Source organism: Leptopilina heterotoma, unplaced genomic scaffold (assembly GCF_015476425.1).
Source record: "Leptopilina heterotoma isolate Lh14 unplaced genomic scaffold, ASM1547642v1 Lhet_234, whole genome shotgun sequence".
NCBI lineage: Eukaryota > Metazoa > Arthropoda > Insecta > Hymenoptera > Figitidae > Leptopilina > Leptopilina heterotoma.
Window position 1 is genome coordinate 475,808 of NW_025110951.1, and position 24,620 is coordinate 500,427.

At 31.4% G+C, this 24,620-nt stretch overlaps 2 protein-coding genes across 8 annotated transcripts in view; one reads left to right on the plus strand and one right to left on the minus strand.

The window, feature by feature from the left end:
- The first annotated feature begins 253 nt into the window (after positions 1 to 253).
- LOC122502544 (28S ribosomal protein S5, mitochondrial) lies at positions 254 to 3,202 on the plus strand. The gene is made up of 6 exons (XM_043612656.1): positions 254 to 543; positions 1,054 to 1,146; positions 1,394 to 1,750; positions 1,963 to 2,193; positions 2,282 to 2,481; positions 2,715 to 3,202. The coding sequence occupies exons 1-6, from the start codon at positions 471 to 473 to the stop codon at positions 3,108 to 3,110; spliced, it is 1,350 nt and encodes a 449-aa protein (XP_043468591.1). The 5' UTR covers positions 254 to 470; the 3' UTR covers positions 3,111 to 3,202.
- Positions 3,203 to 6,946: 3,744 nt separating this feature from the next.
- LOC122502563 (baculoviral IAP repeat-containing protein 6) overlaps positions 6,947 to 24,620 on the minus strand; it is a 43,350-nt gene continuing 25,676 nt past the window's right edge. For 2 of the 7 annotated variants that reach the window (XM_043612690.1, XM_043612687.1), the window contains 23 exons: positions 24,300 to 24,596; positions 23,921 to 24,132; positions 23,613 to 23,769; positions 23,117 to 23,308; positions 22,674 to 22,888; positions 22,135 to 22,388; positions 21,543 to 21,915; positions 19,421 to 19,562; positions 19,131 to 19,290; positions 18,412 to 18,787; positions 18,043 to 18,172; positions 17,758 to 17,925; positions 17,206 to 17,604; positions 16,084 to 17,050; positions 15,038 to 15,748; positions 13,951 to 14,507; positions 12,614 to 13,817; positions 10,103 to 11,812; positions 9,739 to 9,959; positions 9,387 to 9,626; positions 9,082 to 9,270; positions 8,487 to 8,621; positions 6,947 to 7,371 (listed from right to left, as the gene is read on the minus strand). In XM_043612690.1, the coding sequence (XP_043468625.1) occupies positions 7,060 to 7,371; positions 8,487 to 8,621; positions 9,082 to 9,270; positions 9,387 to 9,626; positions 9,739 to 9,959; positions 10,103 to 11,812; positions 12,614 to 13,817; positions 13,951 to 14,507; positions 15,038 to 15,748; positions 16,084 to 17,050; positions 17,206 to 17,604; positions 17,758 to 17,925; positions 18,043 to 18,172; positions 18,412 to 18,787; positions 19,131 to 19,290; positions 19,421 to 19,562; positions 21,543 to 21,915; positions 22,135 to 22,388; positions 22,674 to 22,888; positions 23,117 to 23,308; positions 23,613 to 23,769; positions 23,921 to 24,132; positions 24,300 to 24,596 (9,321 nt within the window). In that variant the 3' untranslated portion in view covers positions 6,947 to 7,059. Of the gene's footprint in view, positions 7,372 to 8,486; positions 8,622 to 9,081; positions 9,271 to 9,386; positions 9,627 to 9,738; positions 9,960 to 10,102; positions 11,813 to 12,613; positions 13,818 to 13,950; positions 14,508 to 15,037; positions 15,749 to 16,083; positions 17,051 to 17,205; positions 17,605 to 17,757; positions 17,926 to 18,042; positions 18,200 to 18,411; positions 18,788 to 19,130; positions 19,291 to 19,420; positions 19,563 to 21,542; positions 21,916 to 22,134; positions 22,389 to 22,673; positions 22,889 to 23,116; positions 23,309 to 23,612; positions 23,770 to 23,920; positions 24,133 to 24,299; positions 24,597 to 24,620 lie in introns of all 7 variants that reach the window. The other 5 variants (XM_043612689.1, XM_043612683.1, XM_043612688.1 and 2 more) reach the window with 4 other exon arrangements.

Here is a 24,620-nt window from a genome sequence, read left to right on the forward strand (position 1 = left end):
ATAATTTAATTTGAGCAGTCCTTTTTAAATAGCAAAAAAAATTTCTTTTTAATCATAGAGAAATTTTTTCGTGAAAAACAGATTTTTTCTTTCGTTTTGTTCAATTTTTTCACCTTTTTCTTGTAAATAATTAAGCAGTAAGTGATAATTAATAAAAGTGAAGTGAGTGAAATTCAAATTCAAATATACTTCCGTTTTTACTCGCCAGAGTTTCCAGGATTGCAACCTTTTTTCGCGCAGTGTTACCAACCAACCGTTTCGTAGTCAACTTCATTATCTTCGATAACAATAAGACTTGTTTTTTATCTTTTTTATTTATTAAATTATTAAGAAGAATAAAACGTGATTTGTTAAAAAAAACTAAAAATGTTAATTTACAATTAAATCCCACCACTGGGTGAATAGCGTTTACTGTTTCAATCAACTTTTGTAAATATTTCACAAAGACGAAAATTAATAATTCAGAAAAAATGGCATTTCGTATATTACGATTTTGTGGTCAAATAAATCAATCTATAAATAATATTCGTAGTCTAGAGATTCGTAAGTAAATATTATTATTTAACAAAATAAATGTTCTTTCTCTAAATAAAAAAATGTTGCAGTTAATGAAATTCGGTCTTTGGTATTTAGTAACCTAACCTCAAAATTATTTTATTTTGCTTCTTTCTCTCAGAAGGAATTTGTCAATAATATTAACGTTTCTTATTAATTTTTCTTAGTTTCTATTTATTTTGCTTTCGAATCCTCTTTCTCTTTATTTAACTATTTTATCTGCTGTTAGAAATTAGAAATTTAGTAAAAAAAAAACCGTATAATACATGTCAATTTTGAGGTTATAAATGCAAATTTCGAAAAATATAAAAAATAATATTAGTTGCATGTATAATTTTTATATAAAAATAGAAAATACATTTTTTAATGTTTTGTACAATATAATTACTATATATTTTTTACAAAATGTATTAATCGTAACCATTCTAATATAAAAATTTTATAACATAAAATTTCGTTTTTTTCTAACACAAATAACATTTTTTTTCTTTCTCTCAGGAAAAATGTGTACTGGACTAAAATCAGTACAATTATTATGCCCGCAAATACCAATAAAGTATAATCAACGAAAATCATCATTTTTCCAAAGCAGTAAGTAAAAGAGAAAATATTTTTGTCAATTTTTTTTGTATTTAGACAAATTTTTTAAGTGGAAAAAATTCTCCCTTTTTTTATAATGAAATATATAAAACTAAATAATAAACAATTATTAAAATATTAAATAATATTAAAATTAATATTAAGTTGATATTAATATTAAAATAATATGAAATTAATATTAAAGTAATATTAATTAATATTAATAAAAATATTAAATAATAATAAATAATTTTTCCAGAGTCTGGTGAGGAATTATGGAAATCGGTGACAAGTGTAAGTAATGCGGGTAGAAGAAGAGGTCGAGGTAAAAGGGGCTCTCTGTCGAAATTGAGAAAAAATTTAAATTTGGGCCAAAGAATTGGTTTTGGTAAAAAGCGAATGTTATGGCCGGGTTTAACTGGTCCAGTGGTGCAGGGAAAATCTCTCGTTTCACAACAACGATTGCCCGATCTTGAGGATTTCGAAAAGAAAATTATTGAAATACGAGACGCTGGAAATAAATTCAAAAGAACTAAGGTTCATCCCCTCGATCGTGGTTGGACTAGTGCGAAAATGGGCGGAAGGAAAATTGGTCCACCAGACGCCGATAATGATGGTAACAATATTTTTTATTAATATTTGCGAATCAGAAAATTTATTCAAGAATTTATTAGTTCAATCTAATTAATCTACTTTAGTTAAATTTAATTAATTTACTTTAGTTAAATTTAATTAATTTACTTTAGCTAAATTTAACTAATTTACTTTAGTTAAATATTTAATTTAAATATTAACGTACTTGTGAATAATTATTTTCCGTTTATCAAGAATCATTCGAGGGATTCGAGACAATTGTCCTGGAGAGTAAAATAACTGGACACATGACGGGAAATATGGGGCGAGTTAGAACATTCTCGTGTTTCGTGGTGACTGGAAATGGAAACGGATTGGTTGGCATTGCTTTGGGAAAATCGACTGACAGTCAGGCGGCTATAAGAAATGCGAGAAACAGCGCTGGAAAGAAATTATTTTACATTCATCGATACAATGAGCATACAGGTAATAATTTAGATCTCAACTTGAATATTCAAATAAATTCAAACCCTAATTTTAATTTCTCTTTTTCCTTCTTTTTTTTGGGGGACAGTTTTCCACGATTTCTTTACACAATTCAGCACTTGTAAAATATACGTGAAACAAAAACCGCCCGGCTATGGTTTAGTTTGTCATCGTGCAATTAAAGCCATTTGTCAAATGATTGGCATTAAGGATCTTCATGCAAAAATTGAGGGCACGACCAACACTCAGTCGCTGACAAAATCCTTCTTAATTGGACTATTGCAGCAGGTATTTGTTCCTTTTTTCTTGACTCAATTTTTTTCGTTTCATTTCATTTTTTTATTTATTTCATTCTATTTTCCAAAAAATAGAAATCTATTGTTTAAAAATAGAAATTTGTTTTTAAAACATAGAAATCTATTGTTTAAAATAGAAATCAGTGTTTAAAAAATAGAATTTTTTTTTAAAAATAGAGCAAAATAATAAATTTAATATTAAAAACAAAAACTTTTTTCATTTAGAAAAACCATCAACAATTGGCGGAGGAAAAAAAATTGCATTTAGTCGAATTGAATAGGAATTTGGGCTATTTTCCGAAAGTTGTGGCCAGCCCGTCAGTGATAAGAACCGAGAAGGAAATTCCATCCACTGAACCAATGGATTTCACACAATTTGTAATGGGAGGAAGATTGAAATTGGAAAGAAAGAAATATCCACCTTTCTATATGAACGAGCCCGGTTGGTATTTTCATTTAATGAAACAGGAAAAATTACGTAACATGGATGACGTGAGAATACAATTGAGAGCCGAATACGGTGAAATTAAAACTTTTATGACCGATAAATATCCCGAAGCAAGACCACAAAATTGGTGTAAAAAGAAGGAGGAGGAACCAGTTGAAGAAGAAGAAGATTAAGGAAGCGAAACTTGCAACGATTTTTTTTTTGTTTCTTGTTTCCAAATGTTATTATAAATATATGAATTAAAAAAGTTTAGTTAAATTCTAAATAATTTTTTTTTTAAATTTACCTAATATTTCTCTTTCTACTAAATCAGGTTTACTGGAAAAATTCGATTTTGTCTTTCCCTGATTTTAAATAAATATTTAATCATTATTATTTTCCCATAGGAAAATTTTTAAATTTGAAATTCTTTTGAAAATTCTTTTCTTTTGAAATTCAATAAATTTCTAAGAATAATTAATATAAAACATGAAGAAATTAATCACTCCGAGTCTTTGACTCGGAATGATCAATTTCTTCATGTTTGATATTAATTAAAGATGACCGAATGAAAAGATTATTATTTTATATTATAAGAATATCGTTACTATAACTTCTTCAAAATTAATTTCATTATTTTCATCATTTCAATTTAATTACTATTCTCTAGAATTTTTCATTAAAATTCTTCTTTAAATCAATTATTTTTAATAATTCTTGCTTTTTTTTAGAATTTTCAAATTTATTTGTACAATTTAATTTTACGTGAAATCTCGATTATTCGGAAATTCTTCAATTAAATATTTAGAAAATAAAAATTTGAAATAATTTAAAAAAAAATTCATATTAACCTTTTTAAAAAATAAAAAAAAATTCTACAGAATTGAAAGTTAAAAGTATGAAAATTTTCAGATTTACAAAAAATTTTAGTATGAAACCTTTTCAAAATTCAATTATTTCTAAAAATTCACGCTATACTGCTATTAATATTCAATTATTCACATCTTAAATACAAAAACAAAAATAAATGTATGGAATAATTGAATATTTCTTAAAATTGAATTCTTATAAATAATGTTATCAACAAATTTTTAAATAATTGAATTTTTTATACAAATTTTAATAAAATTTTTAAGAATAATTGCATTTTTCGACGAATTCAATTAAAATTGCATAAAAAAATAATTGAAATTCTATGATGAATTTTATTATTCATGAAAATAATTAAATTATTGTGAAGAATTTCGTAAAAAATTTTGAATACCAAATCGATTTTTTTCGAAAATATTTTATTATTCATGAAAAAAATTAAGTTTTTTAAAAGTATTGAATCAAGTTTATTTCTTATTAAAAATGTTATTAATTTTGAAAAAAATTGAAATTTTTCTAAGAATTTTATTGAAATATTTCAAAATAATTGAGTTTCTGTGAACAATTTTATAAATAATTGAATTCCTTCTTAGAATTTCATTCATTTTGAAAAAAATTGAATTTTGCAAAGAAATTTATTATTTTTGAAAATAATTGAATTTCTGCAAAAAATTTAATTAATCTTGAAAAGAATTAAAAAATTTTCTGAGAATGTTATTAAAATTTGTTAAAATAATTGAATTTCTGCAAAAAATTTAATTAATTTTGAAAAGAATTAAAAATTTTTTGAAAATTTTATTAAAATTTTTTTAAATAATTGAATTTCTGTGAACAATTTTATTATAATTTCTAAAAATAATTGAATTCTTGCAAAGAATTCTTATTCTTATTCTTAAAATAATTGAATTTCTGCAAGAAATTTTATTAAAATTTTTTAAAATAATTGAATTTTAGTGAAGAATTTTTCTACATATTTATGAAAATAATTGAAATCTTAAGCAGAATTCAAATTTTTCAAAGATTTGAATTTGAAATTTTTTCAAAATTCAATTATTTCTAAAATGCCTATTATTTGTAACTTCTTAAAAAAATATTCAACTAATTTTAAAAGAATTTGAATTAAAATTCTTTAAAAAACTAAGTTCTTTAAAATTTGTAATTAAATTAATTAAAAATTGAAATTTTCTAAAATTTCAAATTGAAACCTTTTGAAATTCATTTATTTGCAAAAATTGTAAACGCAACTCTTTTAAAATTCAATTAATTTTTAAATATTTAAGTAAAATTATTTATTAAATAATTTCTAAGTAATAATTTTATGATAATTAAGTTTTTTAATTAAGAAGAATTAAGTTATTTAAAAATGAATTATTGTTCGACATAGAAAAATTTGAAGGTTTTATATTAGAATTCGTGTCAATTTCACAATTTAGGACGATGAATTCTAAAAATTTCTTTTTACTAATTTTTTTGCTAAATAATCGTTTTTTTCTAAATTCAAGAAATTTCCCTAAAATTTCAGATAATAATTCGAAAAATCCCAACGTAAATATTTCCAATAAATATAATATCAATATTGCGTGATAATAGTTTATTATAAATAATTAATTATTAACATAGTTTTCTCCGTTCCAAGCATTTTTTAAATCACGTCACAGCGTTCATCATCGTTTTTAACCGGAGTTCATGCGTCAAATACGATACTTTTTTTTTTGTATGGAGCATTCTTGCAATTACTTATATTTTTTTTAAATTATAAAGACATATCTATGCATATTTACTGCTCTCGTACGCGTCATGCGTGCACGTGTGAGTGTATGCGTGTGTGTGTGAAATACGAAGATTATTTACAGTAATCGGTTTTTTTTTTTTTGTTTTTGTTTGTATTGTTTTTTTTTAAACGTTTAATGGCGCTCTCACAATCGTCGCGTATATCTAAATAATCACACACTATCTACATCGAATGCACTTTTTCCATTTTGACACTCTTATTAACAAAAATAAAAAAAAAATTAAAATAAAAACAAAGAATTGAAAAAGAACTTTTTGAAAATTTGAAAACTTGAAAATTAAAAAAATAGAAATTAATAAAATGAAAAAATGAAAAGAGGAAAAAAGATTACGTATATATATAAACAAAACATAAGTACGCGCTCAAATTTTTCATATATATATATATATAAATCTTTCTCTTATTCACTCACTCTCTCTCTCTCTTTCTTTCTCTCTTTCTTGATCTCGTTTTTTCTTTTCTTTCAGAAAAGGAATAAAAATTTTCTTAAATCATTTTAAAAAAAAAAATTCTTTGCGCAACTTTTGTAAAAAATAACAAAAACGAACATTAATTCTTTTTTTTAAAAAGAAAGTACAAAAGATAAACACAAACTTGCTTTACAGAGGAAAACAGGAAATTAATTACTTCAAGTAATTAAACTTTTCTTTTTAATTGACTCGATCTTTTCGTTCTCTAAATTTAAAATGTTTCACGAAAATGATCTTGACTTTTTGATTGACGCATTTCAAAAATCGACTCTTCTCTCTTTTCGCGAAAAACAAAATAAAATAGGTATGTAATTGAAAATAAAAAAAAATATGAAACAAAAAGAGACTAAAAATTTAATTTTGTATTTTTTCCCCAAAGAATTAAAAATTTGTCCAAAAGATACAAATTCACTTCTGTAGAAATTTTCAAAATTTGAATTTCACCGAATGAATCGATTAAAAATTAAAAGAAAATTTCCACTGGAAAACTTAAAAGAGGGGGGAAAATTTTTGAAAACTTATCACGATATACGAAAAAGAGAGAAAAGTTTTCTGAAAAATGAATTTTGCAATAAATTTTCCTCCAGTCATGATTTTTTTTTTAAATACACACAAATAGCGACAAGAAATAGAAAAAAATTGTAATAATAACGAAAAAATCTCTCACTCAGCCTCTCTTTTTCTCTCGTCAGTCGATTTTTTTTCACTCACACTCATTGAAAACAAAAAAAAAAGACAAAAACTCGAAGAACGTGTCAATAAAAATCACACATCAATTTTGCTCATCATCGAAAGTTTGAAATCTTCAAATACTCTAGAAATTCGATTTCTTTCTTGTTTTGAAGTTTTTTTTTGACAAAAAGGGAATTCAAGTCAATTTTGGTTTTGTTTCTCTCTCTTTCTCTCTTTAAAAAAAAATAAAAAAAAAAAAACAATGACCTCCGTAGGGTAAAACACTAGTAAATAGACTTTTTAAAATGTCCAACAATCTCATCAACTAACACTCATTAGCTATTCGCACACTTTGGAAACCATCTTCTCCATTTCGACGTCGGTGTCGATCTCGTGATGAACGAGACTCGCGGCACTTGCAGCAGCGGCGGCGGCGGCGGCATTGCTGATGGAGGCGATTGGATTATTGTTGTGGGGTGCGCTTATGGCAGTTGTCGAGGTAACAACTGACGATGGAGGCGAACTTGGTGTACCTGGTGTGCCTGAGAGTTCGATTGGTGAGCCAGGCGATGGCAGCGGTTCCACTAGATCCTCCAGTCCGTCTGGCGTTGGCAGTTTATTTAGTTCTTCTCGCAGTAGCCTATAGTGTCGCTGCAGGGCAAAATTTTCATGTTTTTTGGGGTTTTTCTTTTTTTTAAATTCCGAAATTCTATAATCTATCTTCTATTTTTCAAGGTGGCTATTTCTATTTTTCACTAGCGTTTCATCTTCTGATAATACTTCCCTTTTCGATTAAATTTTCCCAGTAATTTTGATGATTTCAAAATCATTTTTTTTAAATTTCTAATTAAAACTTAAATTTCTAATTAATTAAGTAAAGTTTTCTTTTCTCTAAGTTTTACCCTATTTTTATCTAATTTTATTTTTCAGATTTCTGAACAAGAATTTTTGTTCTTTTTTAATTTCCGTGTGTAATAAAAAATTAGTCGAAGAATTTAAATCAGATTTTCAATTATTAAAAAAGGAATTTTCGCTTTTTTGTAGATATTCTTCAAACGTCGAATTTATTAATATTGTAAACTAAATATTTCCGAATAATATTCGGATGGAAGAAACGCGAAAAAATAATTTAAAAAAAATCCATTTATAAAATTCAAATTCCCATAGTTGGTATTTAAACATAAATAAAATTGAAAAACAAGATAAAGATCAGATTAAATGGAGTAAAAAACAAAATTTTAAATAAAATAGAAAATAAATTGAAAAATAAAATAGAAAACAAAATAAAAAATAAATTGAAAAATAAAATAAAAAAAGAATACAAAATAATAAGTAATAAATTTTGTAAATAAATGTATTAATAGCGTTTTTATCATAATTTATAAATTCTCGCTTCTAAATATAAATAATACGAAAAGGAAAAAAAATACGAAAAAAAGTACAAAAATAATAAAAATACCATAAGAATAAAGTACGAAAAAAAATACGCAAGGAAAAAATACCATAAGAAAAATGTACGAAAAAAGTATACAAAGAAAAAAATACGTTTATCAAATTTTGCGATAAATATGAAAATAAATTTAAAAATAAGTTCTTTAAAAATTCAAGGTTTATATATAAAAAAAAAGGAAAGTAAATTCGTGTCTCTTTCCATAAAAGAAAAAAGAAAACATGATTTTTTTTTGAAGACGCTAGCCACCCTGAATTTTTATATTAGAAAAATACATTTTTAAATGTAGAAATTTAGAATTAATTTTTTCACTTACCCTTAGAGCTAGAGCATTCAGGGAAATTGTTCTGCCTGATCTTCTATCAGCCCCATGCATTTCCATGTCTCGTATCCATCCTTCGATTTGTGCGACAATTTCATGCCTCTTAAGCCAGAAATGCGTGTGTATTACCTGCAAATTAATTTTTATTAAAAAAAATTTTTCAAAATAGTTAAAATAGTATTTTTACTCATGTAATTTTTTCTGTTTTATATTATCAAACTTTTGTTCACTGTTACTATTTTTCTTAAATACAATTTAGATTTTAGATCGACTTTAAGTCGCAAAAAAAGTAATTTTTTAAAATTAATTACTTTTCAGAATCTTTAATTAAAATTTTTCTCTAAATCTATTTTATTTTGAATAAATTTTTTAAAATTCTTTAAGAATTCAATTAAAATTAAAAATTCAAATTCAATTTAAAATTAACCAAAATTAAATCCTTCTTGTTAAAATTAGAACAGTAACTTTTCAAATTTTTAAGGTGCGAAAAATTCAAGGTTTTTATAATATTTTTAAAATTGACCCACAATAAATTATGATTTTATTTCCTACTGGTTTAAATTTTAAAACAATTTAAAATTTTCCATACCTCTTTAAAACAAGGACACGGATTTCGTATTTGGTCAAGCATTGCCCATTTCGCAGTGGCTTGGCAAATATTAGCATTATATTCTTGACTAGATTGAGCGCCACTGGGAGTTCCCCGAGAACGCTCGTATCCTGGCTCGTTGAAATACGGTTCCGAAACCAGAATCAGTGATTGAATTGATACTAAAACCTGCAAAATACATAATAATATTAAATAATTAAATATTGACTTATCTTATTAAAAACAAGAAATAAATTCTATAGAATTCAGAAATATAAATATCAGAAGATTGATTTTAATTTTACCTGGAGAAAACTGCTAGTGTGAGCGTTCCATTTTTCTTCAGGACGACCGTGCCAAGTATTAAGAACACTGAGGCACACTTTACCATCATTGTATAGGTTTGGATTAAATCTAACGGTACGACAGCCAGTTGTCTCTAAATTAATCATCATTGGACTGTTTGGATATTCCGCCGGGAAATAGACATCGAACTCAAAGCAGCCATTCGCGTAGGGAGTTTCTGCTGGTCCGGTTATTAGCACCTGTTGACGAATTTTGACAAAATTTAAATATTTTACAATTTTAATTTTAACTAATTTTGAATTTTAAATATTCAAAAATCGAATTAAATGGAAACAATAAGAAGAAATTTACCTTCATGACATCTAATCTATCGGTATCACATCTGACAAAAACGCTGCTACTGTAGGAAAGTGGCAGTGCCGTAGAAAGGGTGACAGCCTCTTGTGCCAGTCTCTTGACTCTCGTTGGGTGACTTCGCTCACCAGTTGCTCTCATATTCGATTCAAAATGATACGAAACCGCAAATTTGTACCCTCCACCGTCGGGATTCTCCGTTATCATTTCGAATGTATCTGAATATTCAAAATTAAGGAAAATTTAATTATTAACCAACTTATCAATTAATTATTTTTAAATTATTTCCTCAAAAAAATACAATTACTTTTGAAGTGATTTCACTTCAAATTCTGAAATTCGAAAAAAATGATCATCTTACCGAATTGCAGTCTCTTCATAACCTCCAGGTACCTCTGCTCAATGCTCCTCAGCGGCAACTCGGGAGCCGAAGGACTCGGTCCACCTCTCTCGTCATTGATTCCCGTGAGTCTCGCCGTCGCATTCTCAACCACAGTCGAACTCTCCTGAATATCCGAGATCAAAGTCGCCAAACCCTCATCGTCCTCGGAATGTTCCGGATACTTCGGCGTGCTCTTCTTACTGCCCCTCGTTCTATTAATCTTATTCATGTAGGTGTCGACACAAACCCTCATGCTCGACAGCAGCGAGACGATCGACGGATCCGGCGCCTTGTCGCCACTGGGAAGCAGCAACGGTGCCAATTGATACGAAAGCGCCATCGCTCTCAGCAATTGCAGCACAGCTCGGTACAGTGGAATATGTCTCGCCATGTCCAGCACCGAGTCATTCCGCAAGTACGACGACAGAGCCGGTATCAAGCACGACGTCGAGAGCAATTCCGGAAACTGTGCCGGAAGTTCCTTCTGCGGTTGATCGCCAACTCCAATATAGCTCGCGAGTACTTGGAGAAGAACCGTCACGTGCTCCTCCTCGGAGCGTTGTCTCATCAAAGCCTGCTCGACGTTCCAACTTTGCGCCGTTGATCCGGTTCCAAAGCCCGTTCCCTTCGCCCAGTAGAGGTGGGACTTGTCATCACTTCGTCCGGACTTGGTTTCGATTTCGCTCTGTCCGGTCTGGTGGGTAAAGATCGCGAAGCAGTTCAAGAGTAAAAGGACCGCCCCCACGTCGATTATTGTCCTTCTCAACAGAAGGCCATCGTCCGTCGTCGGCGGCGTGTCCTCCAGGAGTTGTTTCAACACCTGAAACGGAAGCGTAGGCAGAGAGGCGGCAATAGGCGAGGTCAGAATCTCCCCACCCTCTCCGTCGTCCGTCACTCCCAGGGCCAATCTCAACAAACACTGCGCCCTCTTCCTGTCCCTCAGCAACACCTCCGAGTACCCCGGCAATCTCAGAAACAATCCAAACGCCGTGAGCGAGTGCGGAGGGACATTGGGCGTCGGAGGCGCGACTTTCGTCTCCGCCACAGGTCCTCCCTCCTCCAAATCGTACTCGTACTCATTCGGCTCGATTTTCACCCACTCGGTGTCGGTCTGCTCAGGCGATGGTGATTTCTCCACAATCGCTGACGGTCGTCCCGAGTCCGGATAGACCAAAGGCAAGTGCTTCGCCAGGACAGCGAGACCACCGCCCGAGCTGAACACCTCCAGTGATGAATCAATGCTCGACGAGTGATTGTAGAGCGGAGATGTTTTCGTGAGATCCAGGTCCTTGGTGTCCTTGCTTCGTTGACGGAGGATCAGGTGCAAACAAGGATCGGAGAGGGAAACACCAGAGTCGGCAGTGAGGGAGAGTAGCTGAGCTATTGTCATGTCGGGCGGCAGAGGAACGTTGGGATGTGACGAGTGTATCAGGTACTGTTGATTGGAGACGTTTGCGTGACTTGTCGCGGCGAGATTGCTAAGGGATTTTGACGATGACGAGGATGAGGATGAAGTGGCGTCAGTGGTGAGACGAGACTTTCGAAGCATCGGGTGTGGAGCTCGTGCTTGCGAACGATTTGACGCTTCCTTTGCTCGCTTATCCTTCGCCGTGTTACCGGCCGCGACGCTCAAACTCCCGGCGACGAGGGACATGTCAGTTTCCCAGAATTCTTTCGGATGATTCATTCCTAAAAAACAGATTATTTATTAATTACTAATATTCCTAAATTTCATAAGGAAATTATTCATTCAAGAAGAACAAGCGACAAAACATTTATTATATAGATGAGAAAAAAATTATTCTTTCCGAGTCAAAGACTCGGAGTCTTTGACTCGAAAAGAATAATTTTTTTCTCATCACAATTATTTTCAAAAATTCTAATAAAATTCAATTATATTCATAAAAAATAAAATTCTTCCAAGGAAAATAATAAAATTCTTGGGAAGAATTCAATTATTTTTATAAATAGTAAAATTCCTAGGAGAAATTCAATTATTTTCCAAAGTTTTAATAAAAGTTCAATTACTTTCAACAATTTTGATAAAATTTTTGAGAGAAAATTATTTATTTTTAAAGTTTTAATTAAATCTTTTCTATTCATTTCAATTATTTTCAAGAGTTTTAATAAAAATTCAACAATTTTAATATAATTCTTAAGAATTTAATGAATATTATTGAAAATAATAAATTGATTTAGAGAAGAATTTTAATTGAAAATTCTAAAAAATAATTGAATTTTAGAAGAGTTGTAGTAAAAATTTAGAGAATTTAGCTAAAAAGTTAATTTCCAATTTTTGAAAATTTCAATTGATAATATTCAACAACAATATTTTAACACTTATTTTAAAGTAATTATTTAATTTTCGAATAAAAGTTCAAAATTCTAAAAGCAGAAAATTAAGAGAAAATCTAGAAGAAATTAATACGTTTTTTTAGCCTTAAATTCGATCGATGGTCTAAAATGAAAAAATTCTGAAACAAAACTCACCGCTTGTGCTCGCTTCACTTCCTTTATTATTCGGCAGCAAAATCAAGAGCCAAGTACCAAACACCTGTTGCAAAATATCAGCGACAGTCGCCTGCGTCGACATGTAAAGTAACTGATGATAATGTCCAAGTGGATGTGCCGGATGTGGCGGTATCACTGGCATATTATAATTAACCACAGTATTTGAATTTTTCATCGGCGTTTCCGAAGTCACCGAGACAAGAACCTTCTCGCCCTCGAGTAAAAGTTGAAGAATCAATCGTCTTGTAAATCCCGAAATTCCATGTAAATAACGTACATTCGGCGGCGTTCTGTGCTGTAGAATCACGTCAGTCAACAATTCAGCCAAAAGTTTCTGATTAGCCGGATGACACCAGCAACACTTGGACAAGAATTTAATCATCGCACTCTCCAACGTTCCATAGGCGAGGCTAGTTTTCGAATTTCTCGACAACGACGTCGAGGGATTTTCAATTGGTCGATTACTCAACAACGACAACAGCGGCAACCAAAAATCACTTCCCTCCTTGCCGAGCCAATCTCTCATTCTACCCTCGGAGCAAACCAACGATAAAAATTCCAGTACCACCGCAATATTTTCCGGTTCCGTCATACAGAGGCCGGAATGATTATTTTGTTGCGTTTCCCCAGCAGCAACTTTATCATTATCAGTGAGACGTGCCTCGCAATTATTCTTTCCCTCCAACGACGATTGACGATTGAATTTCGCCTGTTCAATGACACAAAATTCCGTGATTGTATCAATTAAAAATGAGGGAAGTCCCTCTTGAATGAGTTTTTCGATAATTGTCGGCGAACGGGATACGGCGGCAATTGTCAACAGTTGGCCCTCGCTGAGATTGAGATATCGATTCTCGGTGAGCATGAGACTCGCTGTGAATAGCGTTTTTGCGTTAATGCCACTTTTCGTGTCGTCTGTTTGTATTTCCGTTTCCTTTGTGTCGTCAGAAACTGACGCCGAATGCTGCTGCTGCTGTTCGTCACCACAATAAACTGGCACGAATATTTGCAGTCGTTGAAAGAGCATGAAAAATGCGTTTGGTTGAACGTGACAAAATGCACAGAGAACTGAGTCGACAGCTTCCTTGAGAGCCGAATGTGGATCCAGAACTAGGGTCCATTGAAAGAGGGCGTCGAAGAGACTGTCCGTTAGGAGATTTGATAAATTGTACTTCGGCGGTTCCTGAAAATCAAATGTTAATATTTAGCTTTATTTTTTCATTAATCCACTAGTTAAAAAACTTTTAGGATAACTTTTGATTCAAAAGCCAATAAAATAGTTTTTATTGAAAATACTTGATTATAGTTAAACTTACCAATTGTGACACTTTCCAAATAACAGACGAAATGCAATGAATATAAACAGCCGGCGGTGATGAGCTCTGCGATTGCGCTTGATTCGAGCAATTGCGGGCGACTTCCTCGAGCCACTCAAGCACCGCAGCCATACGTGTCGCGCAATGCGTGTCCTGAGAGCAGCAAAGTTGCTGCAACAATTCAATGACCATTTGCACTGTTGATGTCTCCTGATTCGAAGTGGATGCCTGAAAAAGCGTCGCTGATCGATTGTTTAGAAGCAAATTAATCAGCAATAATCCCAATTCTCGAGAATGCAGTCCTAATTGAAATAGAACACGTTCCAGATTTGATGTGAATAGAGAAGGCGCCGGTAGGAGTAGAAGATTACAGCACGATTCAACGAGTCCCTCCACTGAAGCAGCGGAATTTAGAACCTCTTCGGCGAGTCGCGCATTCATTGCACTAACTGACAAACACTGATGCAATAATCGCAGCCACCCTAGACTTTTCTTTGTCAATTGCTCCTCGTCCAGAGATTCGATTGTTGATTTCGTATCTCCAAATGCGGTCGTTCCTGAAAAAATAACAGAAATAAAAATTTAAAAACTATTTTTGATTTTGATTTCAATTCCAGAATTGACACAAAAAGTTACTTAATTTGTCTTTCTCTGACTTTTTTCCTGATTTCCAGACAAAATTTGCACTTTTCATCTGAAGAATATTCTGATTAACTCTAAAAATTATTAGACACTCAAAAAAATGTTCTATTACATTTATTTACGAATTTCATTAATTAGAAAATTATTCCAAAACATAAAAAAGTTCTTTTTTAAATAAATATTTAATTAATATTATTTTTCAATAGAAAATCAGATTTTCAAAACATTCAAATTCAAATCTTTTTGAAATTCAACAACATAAAAGAATATTTATTATAAAACATGAAGAAAGCGATCACTTCGAGTCTTCGACTCGGAAATTTGCGAACAAGTAAATTTTCAATTCAATTTCAATTCAATTCTAATTCAATTTTTACCAATAGAGAAAATAGAAAATAAAAGAGTAAATAAAATAATTTGCCAACAAGAAAATAAAAGCCCTTACCGAGAATTTGAATGTTGCTCAAACTAATATCCGGTGAGTCTTTCGGTTTATAAAGTCGGACGAGAACGGCAGTGGCGACTTTTGGTTGAGAAAGAGTAATTTTAATGAAAGTCAATCCAGCAGTTGACATTGGTGGACAAACGGGAGTCATTGCTGAATTTGCTTCGCGTGCAATTTCTAAAGCGACGGCCGAAGGACACGTCGCCAATGAAGTGACGTGTGGTTGGAGTTCAACTTCCTTGAGTAAAATTGCACATTTCAATGTTATCGTGAGATCGACCCATGCCTCGTCCGGATAGAAATGATATGTCCACGCGGCCGTTCGCGTTCTTCTCTGTGGCGTTGGACTCTGTATTAGAACATCGGCCGGCTGTGCTGTTGAATTAACCCAAGTGATTGTTCCAAGTGGTGCGAAATTCACTAAACCACTACCGCTACTACTGCTGCTGCTACTTCCACTTGACGAGGCGATATTTGGTGTATTTGAAAGATGTTGCATGACGAGGGCGATAACACCAGGTGACGCGTATCCACCCTCGTTATTTGCCTTACTCGATTTCACCAGATTCTCACAAAGTACTTTAACACCTCCCATTCCGGTGAAAATTGCCAATGATGTTTCATTGTCGAGAACGCGGAGAATGTACCAGAGAAGTGGCTCTGAGAGTTGCATCATTCCCAGCTGACGACTTAATGTCGATTTTCCACATGCTGCAAATAGAGAAAAAATTTTAAGAATCAAAAATAATTTTTTTTTCAAATGTAAAGGCCTCGGATCGACTGTAAGTCGAGATCTCTTTGAAAAAGTCATATTATCCTAGGCTTGAACAAGCAAAAATGATTAAAGATAATGATAAAGATTAATTAGAAAGAGATCTACTTTTTCTAATTAATTAATTTTAAATTAATAAATTAAATTTTAATCTACTTTTAAGAGGGTGTCTAAGTCGATTGTATTTTTTCATTGAAGCTCAATCTAAAAATCCAATATACTTAGGCACAAATTCTAATGAAAAAAGGAAAATGAAGAAAAGATTCTAACTTACAAGAAGCAAGGTACTGATTAACAGGATTCAACACCAAAGTAGGACTGCTCGCCTTCTTGGTGAGTGTCGAGAGCAATTGAAAAGTCGCATCGGGAATTGACGGCGGATCACCGAGATCTGCCGTCGCCTTACTAGCCGAACTATCGCCAAGCAACATAGCCAAAGATGAACCCGTACTATGACCTAGTGCACCCAACAATCTCATCATCGTCGGCTCATGCTGCAGAACCGTGTCAGCCACACACGGCACTCTCGGTTTCGGTGTTCCACTCTGTTGTTGCTGTTGCTGCTGCTGCTGTTGTTGTTGCATTCTCATCGACGACGTCTGCTGTTGTTCCGCAACTTTACTCTCGTCCGTCTGCGAAGTGTTCGTCGAAGTCTGCGCCTCCATTTTCCCACTGCTACCACTACCACCACCACCACTTCTCTGAGAATTCACCAGTTCACCAAGTTCCATTTCCGTCATCGAGTCAGTTCGCACACTCCTCACACTCGGCAGTGGCGTTTGAACCAAACGACAAACGAGTTTAATGAGAGCAACAATCAGAGAATCCCAGGAGGCGGGACGATTTTGTCGCGCGTCACCACCAAGAACGCAGGCATAGAGTCCACCGAAGTTATTCGATGGATTCGATGAATCGACGAGTCCACGACATTGGGCCTCGACGCCGTAACCTCGCACATAAGTGGAAACAAGTTCGCTGACACATTCGGTGATGCTCATTGCTGTTCCAAGATCCGTGTGGGTGAAATTTAAATTCAGAAGGGATGTGATTAGTTTGCATTGCGCGTCGAGTGGTCCACGACGAACTGCCAATGGTCCGCCGGGTTGGACCAGTTGATAGACGAGCCAGAGGAGCAATTCCTTCAGGGCATTGCCCAAGGTACTTCCGGGAGTTATTACATCGCACCAGAGTTCCAGGCGCACCAAAAAGTCCTGCAGCGCTTGACAAACTATTGGTCCAGCCTACAAAAAAGTACACAATTAATGTTTGAATTTTTAAATGAATTTGAACAATAAATGTAATTAAAATAATATATTTAATTTTCTGTATCTACTTCAAGAATCACTGTGTCTTATGACTAAAGTTACAAAAAATTAATAATTGCAATGAAACGCACCATTCCGTATTGTTTGTCGGATGTATCGGCATTGAGACCACTTCCAGACAAGAGCCTGAGAAGCATTGGTCCCATATTTCTTTCCTTGACAATGCAACCGGCCATTCCGCCCAAAAGTCCATCAAGTGGTGTACTGCAGTTCGCAGCTTCTGGCGCATCAGTTTGCAACGGTTGATTACTTGCCAGTGTTAAACACTGCAATGCGTGGCACCAAGCTCTCAGCGAAACACAAGAATGCCAAGAAAGTACCGAAATTATCCCCGAAATCGCCGTTGAACTCAGTGGAATAACTGGCGTCAACGATGTGTCAAATTGAGACGAATTACTTAATTCTGTCGATGCGTCTAAATTCAACGTCAACCAGAGTTGCAGAACCAGCTCGAAACTCGTTCCATCTCGCTTCAATCAAAAAAACAAAATCAGTCTCAATTAATTTTACACTTTCTTGTTTTTAATTCTAATTCAAATTTTTTAAATGAATTTTTTTTTTAATCTACTTCTGTAAATAGAAGCCGATTTTTCAAATAAGAAAACTACTTTTCTTTTTCTTACCTGAATATACATTTCGGAAAAAATTTTATCGAAACAACGCGTAAGCATCATTAAACTCGAAGGAACGGTATCATTTGAATTCCAAGTCTCCTGCGTTCGTTCGTTCCAGCCAGGATTTTGCCTCGAAGTGCCCGATTGTGAATTTCGTGTCGAATCCGAAGGAGGAACCTGAAAATTGAGAATTTTTCCAAATAAATTAATTTTGTAATACGTCCCTATAGCTATAATATTAAAATAATTTTTTTTTATTCCCACTTCTGGATTTTCACTCACGAAGAAACTTACGTTAATAGTAGCGTTTAAACTGAGAGGCAAATTATAAGCGCCAAGTGTGGAGAGTCTTCTCAAAGCGATTTCCACCGCAGTTTCAACTCCATACTCCAAACGTGCGTCCACCGCCAAGGAGACAAAAGTCCTAGGGCGAGAAATCCTAGAATTACTCCTTCAGTTAGAAGTATTTTTTAAAAATAACGTTAATAAAAGCATTTCAAATATTTCACCAAAAAAAAAGATACTAAAGAAAGCTTCCTCAATAAGAACCAAAACTAATTATAAAAAAGTTTAATTAATTTTAATTAAAAGTATAAAAAATTTTAAAAAGTTTTAATTTTAAAAAAGTTAAAAAAATAATAATAAAAAAGTATCAGTAAATACCAGGAACTTGAAGACGAAGGATATTTCGGAATGGTTCCGCCTTTTTTCATGATACTTTTTCCACGCTCGAGAATATCGTCAAGATAAATCTCCAGTTCACTGTCGTCAGATTCGAAGAGTGAGGGAAGACTGAAACCATTTGATTTCGAGGTTGACGCATTAGGTGGATTCACGACAATACTGTCCTGTGTATCGTCATCGCCATCCGCAAAGCCCTCGTCGGCGCCCAAAGTGCTCGACGAGTTACTTGTTCCAGCAACCGGTGCCGGTTCCTCGTCATTACTGCCCCTCGCCTCCTCTGCGCCAAGTAGATCGAATATTTCCTCCGACGGACTCGCTTTATGTGCATTTGTCAATCTTGGATACAATCTTCCACCTGGAAATTAACAAAATTGTTGAACCAAAAGAAAATTCCATTTTAAAATTGTTTTAATTTAAATAATTGACATTAATTAATTAAACAGAATTTCGAATCAATTTGAATATTATTTATTTAACTATTTTATTTAATTACGCAAAACAAGGAGAATTTCAATTCTCCTTAAAATTCGATTAGATTAATTTTAAAAACTTAATTTAAATAACTTATTTTCAAGGAAGCTTTCAAAAATAGCTTTTAAGTGAAATTATAAATATATTTTTACTAAATTAAAGTATATTTTGTAAAAGAAAGAAAAAATTAAAAAGAAATTTAAAGGAATTTAGAGGAAAAAATTCACCTTCGAGAAGATCTTGCAGTAAACAGGAAACTGCGTGAATCGACCAAGCAGTGTCCGACGCTCCAGTTGCTAATTTTACGAGTTTTAAAAGTTGTTCCTCTGTCATGAGTTCGCCCAAACTAATTGCAGGTCGCGTGGAAATTACAAGCCTCGCGACTACCTATTTTTGTTACAAATTAAAAGGAAAGAAATAGTAATTAAAAATTAAATCAAAATAAATTTAAAATTATATCGACACTTGTAAAATAAATAATTCTATTAATTATTATTGAAAGATAATAAAAATGTACCTTGCAAGCCAGGAGAAACATGTCCATGTTTGAAGAATTATTTATAATTAAAGCAACGAGTCCTCTCGCCACTGGTAAAACATTCTGATGCGATAGATTTGTCGTGTAATCAACTTCTGGTTCATTATTACTCTCCGTTCTACTGTCAAGAAAAAAAAGTAATTCCTTTTATTTAATTAATTCTAACTATAAAAAAATTACAAATATTTTAATTTCAAACTATAAAAAAAGAAACAAAAATTCAAATTAAAAAATTTTCACCGAAATAGATCGAATTTTTGACACTCTAATCAGAAAACAAATGAAATAATACAAAAAATGTTTTAAATAATACAAAAAAGAATTTAAAAAATTTAACAGAGTTGACACAAAAATTTAAATTTTGTCTTTCCCGGACTTAGGGGCCGTCCATAAACCACGTAGCCCCATTTTTTGGGAATTTTGACCCCCCCCCCTCCCCCCATGTAGTACGCTATTACATGTATTAGCGCCATTTTTTCCTCTTGTCGTAGTCAATTGCTTGACCCCCCCTCCCCCTCAAGAGGCTACGTGGTTTATGGATGGCCCCTTATCCCTGAATTATAGAGAAAATTTTTGACCTTTTCCCTAAAAAATATTTTGATTCACTCTAAAAATGATTAGACACGCAAAAAATGTCCCAATACATTTATTTTCGAATTTCTTTAATTGTAAAATTATTTGAAAACATCAATAACTTCTGTTTTTAAATAAATATTTAATTATGATTACATTTTCACAACAATTAAGATTTTAACTAAAATTAATTTTTAAATAAATTTTTATTACAAAATTCTACGGAAATTCAATTATTTAAATACAAAAATAAATAATTTATTGAATAATTGAAGATTTTTTAAAATTGAATTCTCATTAAGAATTTCATTAACAAATCTTTAAAGAACTGAATTCTTTTGACGAGTTTTAATAAATAATAATTATTTTATTTATTTTTATTCAAATTATTTTAATCTTGTGTTTAAAATTTTTTATAAATATTATAATTTTTATAATTTTTAATCTGAAATAATTGAATGATTGCTTAAAATTTTAATAATACTTTGACAATAATTATATTCTACGGGGCAATTTAATTAAAATTCTATTCAAAAGAATTGAATTCTCATAAAAAAATTTTGAAATTTTTGAAAATAATTGAATTCTTTAGAGAAATTTTATTTAAAATGTATTGAAAATAATTGAATTCTGACGAAGAATATTATTAAATTTTTTAAAAATAATTGATTTTCTGGGAAAAATTTTATTATTGCTAAAGATAATTCAATTCTTGGGAAGATTTTTTATTCAAAAATCTTTTAAAAAATATTAGTTTTGTAAAGAATTTTATTAAAATTCTTGATAATAATTCAATTTCTGGAAAGCATTTTACTAATTTTGAGATAATTGAATATTAAAAAACATTAGTTTTGTAAAGAATTTTATTAAAATTCTTGATAATAATTCAATTTATGGAAAGAATTTTATTAATTTTGAGATAATGGAATTCTTGGGAAGAATTTTATCAAACTTTTTAAAAATAATTGAATCATTCTGAAAAATATGATTTAAATTTTTTTTTAAATAATTGAATCTTGTTGAGAATTTCACTAAAATTATTAAACAATAATTGAATTGTTTCGAAGAAATTTATGGAAATTTTTGAAAAAAATTAAATACCTTAGAGGAATTTAATTATAATTATTTTGAAAATAATTAAATGATTATGAAGATTTTTGTAAAATAATTGAATTTTTTTTGGTAAATTTTATTAAAATTGAGAAAAATTCTTTAAAATAATTAAAAATTTGCCAAGAATTTGAATAGAATTTTTAAAAATAATTGAATTTCGGAGAAGGATTTTATTATTTATAAATTTTGACGAGAATTTAAAAAAAATTTTGAACATAATTAAACTTTTGAACAATTATTTCCAACTTCTCAAAAATTCAATATTTTTTTTGGTGTTTTTAACTAAAATTCTTCAATAAATCCATTATTTTTAATAATTAATTAAATATATATATTAAAAAATTTAACTAATTTCAGAAGACTTTGAATTATTATAATAATAAATTTTAATAAAAAATTGTTTGTCATTTCATACCGTCCACTTGGATGTGTTGGAATTCGTGAACTCCGCGATGAATAAAGTTCATTGCTCATTGAGAGTAAATCCTTGATGTGTTTCACGGAATGTTGTTTGACTGTTTTCTTGAAAAATCGTTCCTGCGATTTTAAAGCAGCCTCGAGTTTACTCGACAATGTCGCCGCTTGCGATGATAATGCCGATCGTGCCTGCGACGTTGCTTGAAATGCCTTTTTTGCTTGCTCAAAATCTTGAAGTTGCTGCTTGTGATGCATTAAACGCTTCTGCAATTTTCTCTTGTGATTCGTGCAACTCGACGATCTATTTGATTTCGAGTATTTTCGCTGCATTGACGATTCCCCATGAATGAAATCCCATCTCGACGAGAGTCCTATTTAAAAAAACGTAATTTAAAACAAATTATAACAATAAAATAAATAAATATAAATAATATTTTTCTTTCTTTTCGAATAAAGGATTAATTTAGTAAATTAGATATATTTAAATATTTCTAATTTACTAAATTCTGTTTAGTTTTTTTCTTTAATTAAACAAAGTGTTTTTGTCATTAATTTTTTTGTGGCTGAGCTCTTTAGAATTTTGCACTGACCTTGTTCTTTGGTTTTCTCATGATTGTCGTCAAGATACTGGGAATGTGAAGCGGTAGTGTCTAAGCACACGGAGAGGAAGAGAAGGACCCAACTAATGAGTGTTGTGTCGAGTTGATTTGAACTGGATTGCTCCCGATTGGAAATTGGGGCCAGAAGTCTACCAAGCGTACGGACCATCGCGTCAATAACCGATGATTTGTTTGCGCCCGTTATCAGTGATTTTCGTCCGAGGAATGTTAGTAAAATGAAGACCCTGTAAAATGATTTCAAGCTTAGAGGAAAAGTCCAAAAATACAACAAATACTAGAACAATATTATTATTTTTCTTTAAATTATTAATACTAAAAAATTATTTTCTACTTGTTATTTTTTCTATTTATATTTAAATTCTTATTCTGTTAATAAAGTGATCATTAAATGAATTTGGGGGTAAATAAAAAAATTAAATTTTCAAAGTATTAGAAAAGCTTTCAAATGGAAAAATTGTTTCTTAATTTTTATTATTTTGTTATTGTTCTTTTTATTTTGTTTTTTTTACCTGTCTTGAGGGAAAATGTGGGTAGACGAGGCCGTGAATAGTGTCGTGAGTGTATTGGCGAGGAAATTTCCCCACCACGGTTGATGTCCGGCCATTCGTGCAAGTAATGCGACGGCATGAAGCTGTAGACGAGGTGCCGGAGTTACGACGCAAATCGATTTGAAAAGTTTCTCGCAAATCGTCGGCGTGAACGCTTCGTACAAAGTTGCCGGAACCTGGACAGAACACGCATTTAAAAAATATTAATTAAGAAGCTACTATTAAATACAAAAAAAAATAATTAGAAAGATATTAATTAAAAATCTACTATTAAATACAAAAAAAAACTAGTTAGAAAGATATTAATTAAAAAAGTACTATTAAAAAGAATAGAAAGATATTAATTAAAAAGAAACATAAAAACTAAAAAGGGTGAGTGATAAATTAAAAGAAAAGAATCTTACGCTTGGAACGGGTCCAATTTCATAAACGGTGTACAATAGAATGTCTAGCAAAGTTTCTCCAAGTATTTTCAATTTATCGCTGGAAGCACTTGCCAAGGAGCTCGATGGCGTATTTCGAGGTCCTCTCCACGACTCCAATCGTCTCCACACTCCACGAACGACATTCAATTGATGTTGGAACATAATGCATTCCTTGAATAAAGAAACATTCATTAATACTTTATAATTCTTTATTTTGTTTAATCATTTAATTTAGTTTATTTATTTTCATTTTATAATATCCTATTATAAAATGAAAATGATTAATTTTAATTTATAAAATAAAGTTAAAGAGAAGAATGACACGAAAATTAAATTAATAAAATAGTTTCTGAATTTTTCAACAACAACAAAAAATTAAAAAAACAATTATTATAATTTCTCAAAAAAATAATAAAAAACGACGATTATTATAATTAAAAAACTAAAATAACTTTTTTATAATTGCTAATTTTACCTGATATGTCGCGAGAATTTTCGCTGATGGTTGTTCCTTGCTCTCTGACGAGTTTTTATTCTGAGAGAGATAATGTTGCATGTGAACGACATTTGGTGTCTCGGTACAAAGAAGAGGATCCAAAAAGCTCTTGAGTTTCTCAGTCGCCAAACTGAATCTGAAAAAAAAACAAGAAAACGACCTTAAATTCAGAACAAGTTTCAAAAAATTGAATATCTTGAATATTGAATATAAGAAAAATTTGAATTTGAAAAATATAGAATTTAAAAAAAAATTATTTTCTTTATAAATAAAAAATAATCAAATACCTGCACTGAACATCTTCGGCAAGAGCCGACAAAATTTGACATTGTGATTCAACTGTCGCTTGCATATTGGCCTCGGTTCCACTGAGACTTGATTGACTTGCCTTCAATTCTGAATAATCCTCACCCGGTAAAATCACCAAGTGACCATAAAACATTCCCAGCGGAATTTTACATCTCGTCACTGTCATTCCATATCTACCAATCATCGTGATCTGTAGAGAAAAATGAAAACAAAACTGAGAATTTTGCAGTTTTCTTTTTTTAATTTTTGATTAAGTTGTATGTCAAACGAGTTCGTTAAATTAAAAAAATATATAATTGTAAAGAAATTATCTAAATTAAAAATTAAATTAATTTTTAAATTCTAAATAGCACGAACCTTAAGATATCTGCAAACCGGTGGTGGTTGAAGATCGCTGATCACGAGTGGTTTATAGCCAATGTCACCGGCAACGGCCAAACGTGTTCCATCCAATTCCTCGCTTTTGTTCCAAATATCAATAGACAACGATACTAAATCAACACACGATGGAATCATCAAATCAGTGAGTAAAACAGACGATCCAAAATCAAGAATGACAAATCTTCTCGCTCCCGAGTGCATTCTTTCAACAACCAAAGCTTGTTGCGGTGGCCAACAAAGTAATCTTCCCCAGGGAAAGTAAATCTCGTCTCTCTGAAAGAGAATTTCATAAAAAAA

Excerpts from the sequence above, each read along its gene's own strand:
- LOC122502544 (XM_043612656.1), top strand. The coding sequence starts at position 471 with ATGGCATTTCGTATATTACGATTTTGTGGTCAAATAAATCAATCTATA. Across the intron at positions 1,147-1,393 it reads ATCATCATTTTTCCAAAGCA|AGTCTGGTGAGGAATTATGG; the intron begins GTAAGTAAAAGA and ends TAATTTTTCCAG. Across the intron at positions 2,482-2,714 it reads TAATTGGACTATTGCAGCAG|AAAAACCATCAACAATTGGC; the intron begins GTATTTGTTCCT and ends TTTTTCATTTAG.